General features: G+C 40.0%; 1 protein-coding gene across 3 annotated transcripts in view; it reads left to right on the top strand.

Annotated features, from left to right (window-relative positions):
* Window positions 1–13,084, top strand: part of DCBLD1 (discoidin, CUB and LCCL domain containing 1) — a 66,468-nt gene that overhangs the window by 18,542 nt on the left and 34,842 nt on the right. For 2 of the 3 annotated variants that reach the window (XM_032274955.1, XM_032274953.1), the window contains exon 2: window positions 2,219–2,431. In XM_032274955.1, coding sequence (XP_032130846.1) covers window positions 2,219–2,431 — 213 coding nt within the window. Of the gene's footprint in view, window positions 1–101; window positions 1,012–2,218; window positions 2,432–13,084 lie in introns of those variants that run through there. The other variant, XM_032274954.1, reaches the window with a different exon arrangement.

The following is a 13,084-nucleotide window of genomic DNA, read 5'->3' as shown; positions in this document are numbered from 1 at the left end:
TCACCATGTTGGCCAGGCTGGTCTTGAACTCCTGACTTAAAGTGATCCATCCACCTTGGCCTCCCAAAGTGCTGGAATTACAGACATGAGCCACTGCGCCCAGCTCGTCTTTCAGTTTTAAAGGGAGACTATAAATTGGATTTTTTTGTTAAAGCCCTTAAACGCAGACACATAATTCAGATTTTAAATCAAAGCCCTGTACAGTGTGTGTACCTGTACGCTATGCTTCTCTCTAGTATCATTTTCATTTAATTCTTGGTAATTTTGTACATACCAACTGCCAGAAAGCCCAAGGGATTTCGCTGTCACCTCAAACTGAACCAAACCTAGAACCTTTGTCCCCAAACCTGCTCCGTCTCTAGACCTTTTTTGCTGTCTATATTGGCCTCAGTATTCCAGACATTTCTGGATCGAACAAGGCCTTGGTGTTTTTTCTCCTCTTGTCCTTCCCGCTATAGTTCCCCAAAACCTGAGTCTGTTAATTTTGTCTCATGGATTTCCCTGTTTTTTGTTTCCTTCCTTCCTGTTCCAGCTACCCCCATTGCTAGCCTGCCTGCTGCTCCTCTGATCCGGATTCTGTCCCTATTGTAGCTTCTGTAGCATTGCCCAGCCAGGGTGATCGTCTTTTTCTAATACCTCTTTCATTATTTCCCTACTCAAAAAATTCTGTGTGTCCTTGTTGCCTTCCACGTAAATTTAACTTCTTCTGTGTAGATCTCAAGGCTTCATAGTAGGTTTATCTTGGCTATCTATCTAGAGTCCACCCCACCACCCACACTCCTTAACCCATTGCTCCATTAAAGCCAACTCTACTTCTCCAATTCAGCCACCTGTCAGGGGCTGCCAGGAGTCTCGTGGGAGTGTCTGGATTATGGGCAGATCCTTTCACTAGGCCTTGGCTGTTGAGTTAACATAGATTCTGGAGTTTTAAAACATTTTTTTATAAACCTCTATTACCATTTGGCCCAACACCTCAAGGCAAGAAGGAGGTAGAATAAAGGAAGATTCCAGGTGAATCCAACTCTAACTGGGGAAGAGGCTGGGAGGGAAGAGGGCTGGCTGTTTTGAAGTCTTCAGGGTCCCAGTATACCCAAGTTGAGGCTTCTCCATGAGAGACTTTGGGATGGAGAGGCTTTCGTTCACTACCTTTCAGAGTTCCTTCTTCAACAGATTTCTGCTTCTCTCCCTTCAGCTGAGACCAGAAATTCTTGCTTAGTCTATATGAAGCTATGCTAACTACAGACGTTTTGCAATCTGAAAGCAGCATATCCTCATTCTCCTTGCAGCCCACCCAGTTGTGCATGTCCTTAGATGGTTGTGTGACTGACTTGGCCACTTTAATCAACTAGAGCAACTTGTAGGTTAATAGGTGAACTTCCCTGTTGAGAAATCTTCAGATAATTTCTTGTTTTGACAAAATGCTGGTAATTCACTGAAACATTCTTTCTTACCTCTCTCCTTTACGTTTTCTTTAGACCCCTGATGTATGTAGTTATTTGAGTGTGTGAGTATTTGCCATTTTACCTTGAGTTCTGTGAGACGGCAAGTGCTGCTTTTGTGTTTTCAGCTGTTAATACCGTGTCTGGTTATGAAAAGCACTCAACATAGTAGATCCTTGACATTTTCTGATTGTACATCCTCAGTCTATGAGGAACCGTAGAATCTGTGACTGTTATTAACTAAGACATACGTTTCAAATGATTATTAGGCTCAGCTCCCAGCTAAATGACTTGCAGCTAAACAAAGTTTTGTCAGCTTAAGCCTCAAATTCTAACAGGAGCATTTTCTATACATTATCTCATTTAATGAGCACAACCACCTTCTAAAGTGGGTAATATTTTTTTTTCATTGTGAATTATTATATGACATTGACTTTGGGGGTGGCTTGGCAAATCCATGCAAGGCCTGCTGAGTGAGTTTGGATAGGTCGATAGATAGCTGATTAGAAAAACTAGTGATTAGATGATTTGTTTCCTAAGGGCTTTATATTCTAATATGTGAAACATTTTGATCATCAAAATTAAACTGGAAAACAAGAGATGAAATAACCTGAAACAACAGGTATTGTTTAATAATTCAATCTTCTTTTTTTGTTTTTTGTTTTTCCTTTTCCCCAAAAACAATAAAATATATAACTTGGAGATTACATTGGACTCTCAATCCTCAATAAGAATTAATTACACTTTCTTTTTTTATCCCCATTTTTTTTCTTTACCAGGTGATGGCTGTGGACACCTAGTGACTTACCAGGATAGTGGCACAATGACATCTAAGAATTATCCCGGGACCTACCCCAATCACACTGTTTGCGAAAGGACGATTACAGTACCAAAGGGGAAGAGACTGATTCTGAGGTTGGGAGACTTGGATATCGAATCCCAGACCTGTGCTTCTGACTATCTTCTCTTCACCAGCTCTTCAGATCAGTATGGTAAGAAAAGAGACCTAGGTTTCTGTGAGCATCAACATTTTCGATATTTTCGGAGAAGGGCAAGTGGTGTGTTAATGAACACTGTATCCCGAGAAGATTAGAAGGGAAACTTGCTTGTGTAAACTCTTGGGGGTAACTTAGAAGGATACATTTGCTTTGTAAACTGAAACAGCAAAAGGCATCTAAGGAGATGTGAGCCTTGTATGTGTCTCAGAACCTTTGTTTGAGTTTCAGGGCTACTGGGAAGAGAATTGGAGATATATGACATTCGGTAAACCATCTACGGTTCATTATACATTTGACAAATATTTATTGAATAGAACAGTGACTATGTTTTAGGTACTCTGTGAAGAACTGGGATATAGCAGTGAAAAAACAAAGTTCTTTTATGAAACTTGCATCTGGGAGGAGAGGAAGGCAGAAAATAAGCAAATGCATCTTCAGTATGAGAGGTGGTGAGAAAGGAAAGGAGTAACAAAAACGAAGGCATTCAGAGGTGATGTAGAGTCTGTTTTTGAGTGTTGAGGCATCTCCAGTAAGTGGACATTTGAGCAGAGACCTAAAACGAAGTAAGAGAATGTACTATGCAGGTATGACTGGGGTCAGAGTTTTCTGGGGAAGAAAACAGCAAGTGCAAAGGTCGGTTTCCTAAATAGCCTTTGGAATTTGGTTTTTCATGCTTTGAGATGTGCTGTTAGCCCACTGGAACCTGAAATCACTGTAACAATGACCCGTTGATCCTAGGCCCAAGGAAATAGCTGGGGTTGGACAATTTGAAAACATTGACAAAATCTTACATACATTCTTTTGAGTATAGAGATCTTCGGAAATTCTCTGTGCACACAACGTTAACAATGATACAGGTTTTAGGTAAAATCCTGTCTGCCTGCTAGCTCTACAGATAATTTCTCAAACACACACAGCTTTCTCGCCTGTCTTTACCTTTGTACCCAGAGTTGCTTCCTCACTCCTGCTGTGTCCTCCCATAGTTTAGAAGCCCAGACCAGACCTGAGATGATTCAGAGATCTAAACTACCTCCCATGGGATAAAAAGATCTAAGATTTTTTTTAATCCCTAGAAGCATTGTCTGTTTAATGATGGTTGAGTTACTCTGACAGAGTCAAGATGGTAGTTTCCATATAATTATTGATAACTGTTTAACTATAGTTTGGCTCAAATGGGCAAGTTGACACTTCTAGGGATGTTTAAAACCCCTGGGAACACTTACTGTTCTGTTTCCTCTGGCAATTTAATGTGTATTAACTTATGGAGGCACTTGTCGGGGAGTCCCTCGTTAGCCGGGAGATTTCATTCAGATTCTGAGGAAGGGATGAGTGTCAGAGCTGCAGTGTGAAAGGTGATGTGAAGTGCTGCAGGAGCGGAAGCAGCTTTCCCACATGGGTCTCTTTGGGGAAGCATCTGCCTTGCTTGGAAGAGGAGTATTTAATTCCACCTGCTGATATAACAGTGGAGGAATCATTCTGTTGCATGGGACTCTGTCACATCAGAGGCTGAAGTGAGAGCAACTAAGGGAAGCAAATCCTCTCAAAGCAGGATGTGGAGAATGGATGTGGCTTTCCCACACCAGGGAGTTTCCCTCATCATCATTGAGGTATATTTATAAATATACACAAAGGCAGAAAAGGTCAGGTACAGTGGCTTATGCCTGTAATCCTAACGCTGGGAGGCCTAGGAGGGAGGATCGCTTGAGCTTAGCAGTTCAAGTGATCCAGCCTGGGCAACACAGTGAGACCCCCATCTCTACATTAAAATTTTTTTAAAAGGCAGAAAAGAATGGAATTAACTGTAAATCTCAAGCTAGCTTGCAAGGTGATCATGGTCTACCTCAGGGTGGTATCCTCCCAATTTCTAGCTTCTTGAGTTTTCAAGCTTAGACTCTTCACTAGAAAATGAATAATGAATTGCGAATCATTTGTAGCAATAAAGCCAAGTAAATTAATCTTTCTCATTGAATATTTTTCTATATAAAGTTAACATTTATCTATTAAAAATAAAATTATAAAAATATAGAAATAAGCATATTCCATGCCTGTTGTATGCTGGGCACCTGCTTGGCCCTTACATATATTTTCTAGAATCTCCAAATCCACCCTCCAAGGTAAATATTATTAATGCCTTTCTACAGATGGGGAAACTGAGGCACAGAATGATTTTTTTTTTTTTTTAGCTTAACATGCCCAAGATCTCAAGATTGTACAATTAGGAGTAAAAGAGAGATTTATATCTATGTCTTTGTGGCTATAAGACATCTACTCCCACTGGTGTTGTCTCCTGGTTTCACCATCATCAAAAAACCACATTGTACTATCATCCTTCCCAGGTGGACTAGCCAATTGTTACATTACACAGCGATTTCATCTAAAACACAAAAAGTAGGTAGTATTTTTGATTTAGGATGTTCCTAAGATAAACTATGTAATGTTGTTCAGAACTTCTCTCTTTTGTGGCTACCTTAAAGATTTCCTTTGACTGAAAATACTAACCAGACCTATATTTTGACTTAGTTAAATAAACCCCTGGTCTGTTTGAACATCCTCCAGGAATGCAGAAGGAGGAGGAGACACAAGTGCTTTGTCTTCCAGTGGCTGGCGCTCAGAGAGTGAACATTCCTGTGCAGCTGTTGCCCAGCTTCCTGGAAGGGTGAAAGGGTGGGAGGCACCTCTGCATGCTGGTGTGACCGCAGGATATGACATGGCTGTGGAGGCAGAGCCCTAGTGCCCTTGAAGGGTCCCAAGGATCCAGAGCTGTATTGCTTGAACCAGTGATAAGGGGAATGTCTGCTGAAGTTCAGCAGGGAGAGAATGCATGCTCTGGAATATCTTCTTTAATTCCTAAATACAGTGGCTTCTAACGATTTTTTACATGTGGCTGAAACAGCAGAATCATCTTAGTTTATCCAGCCTGATATTTTTTATTAACCAACTAATTGTTAAAACCCCCTGCCAAAGGATTTTAAAACTCAAAACTATCAGAATTTGAATATGGAGTTAATGTTTTCTGGCGTTAGTGTTTGCAAGCCCTGCCAAGAGTGGACATACTTGGAATGTGATTACATTAACCCTTGTGAATATGCTGAAGTTGTATAGTGTTCATCATTGTGCAGTTAATTTTTAATGGTTCCCCACCATATCAATTTTGTTTTAAATATTTGGTTTATATTCTTTGGGTAATCTGGTAATTCACATTCTTGGTAACAAACATGCATTGTAAACAAGTGTAAACACCCACAACAACTTTCGCAGTAATCCAGCAAAATATGCACTTGATCTCACTGTTGCCTAATACAGACAAAATGGGATTATTCTTCTTCTGTTTGTCATATATTATAATTATGGCTGATTTTTCAGATTCAAGAATCCATTAGAAGAATGTACTTGTATGCCTGTGGCTGAATGAAGACACTGAGATGTGTATGCTATTAATATTATCCTGGCCAAAACAGCAACAACAACAAAAACCTTTAAGAAGTATACTTTTCTTAGTAGACATCATTTCACTATACCTAAGAGAATTCTGGATTTTTCTTTAACAGACCAAAGTAACTGAGACTCCCTTTGAAAAAAAATGCTAATATCCCTTTTCCAGTCTGTGATCCAATTCAGGATCATAAATCAGTTACTTGTCCTGACTTCTCAGTCTTTCTTTATCTTTTGAGAATATGGACCAGTTATTTTACAGAATATCTGTCAGTTGAATTGGTTTGATGTTTCCTCATGACTGCATTCAGATTATGTATTCTAGGCAGACATAATACTACTACTTTTTAAAGTAATCTTTAAAAGGCTTGCTTTTCAGTTTCCAACATTAGAAATTATGAGTTCATATATCCCTTCAAGAATGAGAACTGAATCTGCATTAAATTGCTTTGCTTTCCTCTTTACTGTTTGATTAAAATGGACTCTTTTTTCCTTTTTTTTTCAATCAAAACTGCATTGATTTTTAGGTTATTTCAAGCTGAAATATCTTTCTGGAGCAGTTCTTTGTTCTTCGGAGAGGCCTCTGTAATATGAAACTTTGAAAGGACTCAAATATAAGGTGTTGCCTTTTTTGTAAAAGACAATTCTGGAGAAATTTGGGCACTTGAAATAGTAGAAAGTTGATTAAGATAGCTTACCCAGGCTGTTCTAGGATTGAACACACTTACTTTGAAACCTGGAATTTTAAGACTCAGACACATAGTTTATTAAATAACATCTCTTTAAATTTAAACATATTGTATAAGATATTTAAGATGACTGCCTTGGTCCTGTTCTCAGTCCCCTCCTCCCGCATTTTATATTTATGTGGTAGAATAACAGGAGGTTATATAAAACATAGAAATATCTTAAACTTTGAGGAAAAATAGCTGCTGATTCAAGCATTGTGTCACACTAATATATACAAATTAAAAATATTAAATACATAATTATTTATAACACTTGAGAGGGAAGGCTTTGTCTTCAGACTGAAGATACTACTCTTAACTTTACAGCTCTTTAGTGATCATGTAGCCTTCACTAGGGTAAATTTCATTTCCAGACTTGCTAACCAGAACAAACTTAGAGATTTGAATTCACGCAGAGGTTTGTTTTTGCCACCACTGCTTATAGGGACCTCAGAGGAACTGTCATTTCTGTTTTTCCTGATCTTTCAAGAAGGTTGGGTCTGAGTTTTCCCCTGAAAGGTGACTTCCCCCATGTATGGAGTTTGGGGTGGTTTCTGAACTGCCTGAAGAGCTATTGGAACAATCTTGGCAGCAACCAGACACTGGCCAGTCTTCATAGGCATCTCAGGGTCTCAGAGAAGCTTGTTCTGACGACTTCTAGATTTTCCCACCTGGATCACTGTGGATCAAGAAAACCAGGCTGGCCTTGAAAATGGATTAAAATTTTTGTTGCTGCCTAGATAGTACACATGCGTTTATGCCTCCATCTCCTGGGTTCAAGCGATTCTCCTGCCTCAGCTTCCCAAGTAGCTGAGATTTCAGGTGCTCACCATCACACCTGGCAATTTTTTTTTTACTTTTAGTAGAGACAGTGTTTTTCCATGTTAGCCAGGCTGGTCTCGAGCTCCTGACCTCAAGTGATCCACCCACCTCAGCCTCCGAAAGTGCTGGGATTGCAGGTGTGAGCCATTGTGCCGGGCCTTTACTGCTTATTTCTAAATTGCTTGACCTTGAACAAATTACTTAACCTTTCTGTGTCTCCATTCCTTCATATTTAAAATGGGTAGGCCATGTACAGCAGCCCATATGTGTAATCTTAGCACTTTGAGAGGCCATGATGGATGAATTACTTGAGTTTAGGAGTTTGAGACCAGCCTGGACAACATGGCAACCCCCCATCTCTGCCAAAAATACAAAAATTAGATGGGTATGGTGGTGCATGCCCATAGTCCCAGCTACTTGGGAGGTTGAAGCAGGAGGATCACTTGAATCCAGGAAGTCAAGACTACAGTGAGCCGTGATTGTGCGACTACACTCCAACTTGGGTGACAGAGGGAGACACTGTCTCAAAATAAAACAAAATGGACAAAATAATAGTGTCTACCCCATATGGATGACTGGCATGCTTATATACGACTTTAAAGAATGATACCTGGTGCATAGTAAGCACTTAGTGAATGTTAGCCATTATTATTCCTTCTCCTCCCCATCCTCTGCCCCTCTGCTTTACTCTTCCCCTCCCTCTTCCCAGCCCCCTCCTCTCTTCCTCCTCCTGAGTTGTCTTGTATACAGTTTATTGTCTAAGATGCCCCTTGTTCTCGTATTACCCTGAGCACTCTCCCTTCCCCAAGGAGAGGCTGAGCTGCAGCAGCACACTCTACCCTACTCCTCCTGGTGGATTCCTGAAGATCCAAGAGTTTGCCCAAATCCTGCCAAACTGGTGGCAAGGGCTCACTGAGCCAGAACTAGCTCCATGTACAGATTTTCTCCAGGCTCATGAGATGAACAGAGAACACATATTCTCCAAGCCACAGTATATTCAGTTTGGCTGTTTTATTTACTTCACTGCCACTGCCAGTCTACGTCTTTGCATCTATTTCTCCTTGAAGGACCTCTTGATCGCTCTGTTCTCTCCTTTCACCAGTCTCAATTCCTTCCAGGCCATCTAATGTCATATTATTAAATATAGTTGAAATAATTTCTTTTTTATTTCAAAAATTGTTAATTGTGCCCCATTGTCTACAGAAACTTGCTAGCTTAGCATTGACGCATCATCTTACTTTCTTCTTCACTCTCATTTCTAGCCTCATCTATGAATCCTTCATCTCCATGCTGTTTCCCAAATGCATCATACAGTTTCGTGCCTTAGTACATTTTTATGTTCGTTGATGTTATTTCTTCTATGTGCCCTTCTTCTTCTTTCCCTGCTTTTTCTGTCCCTCCTAACACGCGCACACACACACACACACACGAATAAAAGCAAACCCTTCAAGTCCCAAATCCAGGGCAGCCTGCCCTAGAACTTTTTATTGATGTTCATCAATTTATCAGTCCCTTTTCTGTGCTCATGTTCTCTTTCTAAAGAAGAGCATCAATTTCAGGTTAAGATAATAATTTAAGCTTCTTTGCCAGATATGGGGTCCCCTAAGCCAGGAATTACATTTTATTCCCCTAATGTTTAGTATAGTCTTGCAATTGCAGATGCTCAGTCAGTGTTTAAGGACTGAAATTATAAATAGCTTGATTTTGGCAAACATATTTAAAAATCTGGATTTTTACAAAAGATAAATTGGAGTGTCATTATTCACACTGTAGGGAAATTTACACTAAGATTCCTCTATAAACATCCTCTCTGCATTTAAAGAAAGTTTTGGTTTACGTAAAATTTTAAAACTGCTCATTATATGGAAACGACCATGACATAATGTGGAAGGTGCCTGTGAGTGAGCATTCATCTATGTGCAATGCACTGGGCTTAGTACCTTAGTGTTACTAACTCATTTAACCCTTACAACAGCCCTGTGAGATAGGTCCTGTTACCAACCTTTACACATAAGGAAACTGAAGCTCAAAAAAGGCCAACTAACATGCTTATAAGGTCCCTGGGATTCAAGTCTGCGCACTTGAGGCCCTGCTCAAATGCCCAGAGGCCCTCGTCTTACACCCTGCACCATCTGATTCAGTGTGTTTTTGTTGAAAGCCATCTGATCCTGTGGCTTGTGCATAAGAAGACCTGAGTTGTAGTTCTTGTCACTTTCTGGAAGAAATGGAAACTTCTCCAGGCCTCCCCACAGGAATATCTGGAGAATAAAGTAGGGGTCTGAGAAATCGTTTACAGAGTTCCAGTATAAATTTAAAGTTCAAAAATGTTTCTTAGTCAAAATGCTAAGAGGAGCCATGGCAGCCAGTGACAGAAGCTTTTTACTACAGGATCCTGATTGTAGTCAGTTAAATTGGTTGTATTCTGCATCATGATTTGCACCAGGAAGTTAAAAAATTGTTCTCCTACATTTCCTGTACCTTCACTTCTAACCCCAATTTTTTTTTAACCATTGTCAGTGACTTAGAAGTACAGCGATGTGAAGTCAACTGTTAGTGTTTATGTTACACTATGAACGAGAGAAATAGGAATAGTCGGAAATAATACTAAGTGTTTTGACTCATCACAACAGGTTTCTGCATGTCATTTTTTAGAACGATACGTATCTGACATACTGCAATAAGATCTAATCATTACATTATCTCTTGAAGTTTTTTTAAATCCCAAAGAGGGAAAAGTACAAGATTGACAGTCTCTGTTTTACAAATGGTTTAGATGTCTCTCAGACATATTGTGAAGTAGAATGAAAAATTTTTCTGACTTTTAGAGATAAAACAAATAGACTTCAAAGAAATTTGAGCTCACAGAGAGATAGCTGTTTTGGGCTGCACACACCCTAGAAGTGCATTCTCCTCTGTGGTGGAAATTATTGAAAGGGACTGCTTTTTCTTCATTTGTTTTGTTTTGCCTTTTATGCCAAGATAGAATTCAGAAAGAATCTTGAGCATATAAAACATTTTATCAACCAGGATGTTTTACTCTAGGTATTTTTTTAATACAACCATAAGCCTCAAGGAGAAAAAGCTATTGGCTTCCTACTCCTTTTTCCCCATGAATACTTCCCTGGAGACTCAGTGATTCAGTTTCAGTAATTGCCATCTTTCATTGGGAGAGAAGTAATGGCTTAAGTGGGTAGTGAGCTCCCAGCATTGAGGCATTTCTCGACCTGGGTCCTGTAGCCCCAAGGAAAGCCGTACCTTTGTCTAAGAATCCGCCTGGTTCATTTATCATCTGTCACTGATTTTTGTGTAGGAATGAGAGACTAAAATTCTCCAGGGATACCACTTACATTGTTACGTGACTATGGTTTTAATGGCACAGTCCAGGAATATCCCTTTTTTATGCTAATTTCTCTCCTTTTCAAAGAAAATGGCCCTGACAATTCTGTAATTTTGTACAATGACCCTACTGCAATTAGCAAGCAAGGACAAATCTGCCATTTGACTGCATCAGAAAAACAAATCGAAAACGGACACAAATCTGATGGTGTTTGCAGCTTCAGCGTTTCTGGAGATTGTTTTATCAGCATGCCCCTGAGCACAGATCTGGGCCACGATGAATACCACTTTCCTGGCAGCCGAATGTTCCATGTGACTGGCTCCACCCACATGTACTCCCAGGGAGGGTCACTTAGGTCAATCAGGCATGTTCTTATCTATCATAAGAAAGAATTGTGTGCTTCAGATGATGCTCCAGAAGGTTAATGAGAGTTTTTTGGAGGTTTTGTGGTGTTATTCCTTTTGATTTATGACAGACCTCTCAGGAGTTATGTTTTTATTTGGTCTCTCAGTGGTTTTTTAACTACCATACCACTGACAGTATGGTAGTTAAAAAAAAAAGTCAGAACTACTATTATTAAGGGAAAGAGGTTTCTTTGTTTTCCTAATGAAATGCATACCATTTTTAAGTATGTCCCTTCTACATATAAAATAATAACTTAGTTTTATCAGTTTTAGGATCAAAACCTTATACCCATCTGAAATGACTTGGAGCAAACAGCTTTTAACCAGACCATCATTGCCTTGTAATGCCCAGAGTCTTGGGCACACAGTCCGGGAAAATAGAGAAGTACTATACATTGCTGCACAGATTGTCAGATTGCCAGAGAATCAAGAGGATTTCAGACTTGGCTTGGAGCAGACAGTTTATTTTTCCTTATAGGACAGCTTTCTTTTATTCACACATGGAAAGATAAAGAGTTTCCCTTACAGCTGCTAATGAAATAGAAGCCCCAAACAGGGAATGTGCTGAGAGGAACTGGCCTACTGTGCTCAAAGAAGGCAACTCCTACAGTTCCTGGCCCTTTATTCCCTTTGTCCAAGGAATCAGCCCATTGTCTGCTAGAGTCTCATGTCTGGGGCCAAATGCCATGGTGCTGTTCTATTTGGTATCTCTGATAGCTCTTCCCACAATATGGGGCCGCCAGTTACATTCCACAAAAGATAAAAGTTTTTCTTTTTTCCTGATTTTTCTGCCTGCTTGACTAACTGCTGTGCCCGTCTGATGGGAATTTGTGACTGCAAAGTAAGATGGAACCCGCCTTGCAGACAAGGGTAGATAGAAGCGAGAGAATGTAGGAAGTTAGATGGCAAGTCCAAGTGCTTTAAAACACGCAGCACTGCTGGCTCTGAAGCAAACATCCATGCAAAACTGTGCATCCTATTTTTAGGGAGGGGTTGGATTTCAGTCTGACTGAACTGAAGCCTATCTAATAACACTGCCTGGGCCCAAAAATATAACCACAATCAAAGTTAGAAGTCACCAAACTCTCATGTGGGTTTTCAATGAAATTATCTCTGTCAACATTTAAATATAGGTGACCATTCTTTAAAAGTCAGAAGACCTTCCGAGAATACCAACAGTGAAGTATGTCACGTGGGCCAGGATGAGCAGAGAAAGGTTTTCTTTTATAAAATGAGAGATTATCTTTATAGGAGTCTGGCCGAACACTGAGGACATGCTTAGGACAGACTCCCAGGGTCTTTCCATGGTTTCCCATTAATTGTTTTTCCCTCTCAGTGCTGTCATATTTTTCCATTTTTATCTCTTGCCTTTTAACTCTAGGAATGTAGTTATTAACTTCTAGTCTATGAAAAGGAATTTTCATCTGTCAGACCTTGAGACAGGCAATAATTTGGATGTTTTGCTGTAGGCAATACTATAGCCAGTATTCAACCCCTATCCCCCACCCTGAATTAAAACTCATTCTTGCTATTCTGATGTTTGTGATTATGATGAAATGATCAAAATAACTCTTCAGGCCAGGTGCTGTGGCTCATGTCTGTAATCCCAGAACTTCGGGGAGGCTGAGGTGGGAGGATTGCTTAAGACCAGGAGTTTGAGACCAGCCTGGGCAACGTAGTGAGACCTCATCTCTACAAAAAATCAAAAAATTAGCTGTACATGGTGACACACACCTGTAGTCCCATCCCAGCTACTTGGAAGGTTGAGGTGGATTGTTTGGGCCCAGGAGGAGCTGTGGTTACGCCACTGCACTCCAACCTGGGTGACAGAGAAAGACCCTGTCTCAAAAAAAAAAAAGAAAAACAAAAATCCTCTCAATTGTGATATTTATATAGAGAGGGTATCTCTTACCCCCTCTAGAAT

Source organism: Sapajus apella, unplaced genomic scaffold (assembly GCF_009761245.1).
Source record: "Sapajus apella isolate SASKATOON/1434 unplaced genomic scaffold, GSC_monkey_1.0 scaffold6, whole genome shotgun sequence".
In the NCBI taxonomy this organism is placed as follows: domain Eukaryota; kingdom Metazoa; phylum Chordata; class Mammalia; order Primates; family Cebidae; genus Sapajus; species Sapajus apella.
The sequence above is the reverse complement of the archived record's forward strand: the minus strand, read 5'-3'. Positions and strand labels throughout refer to the sequence as shown.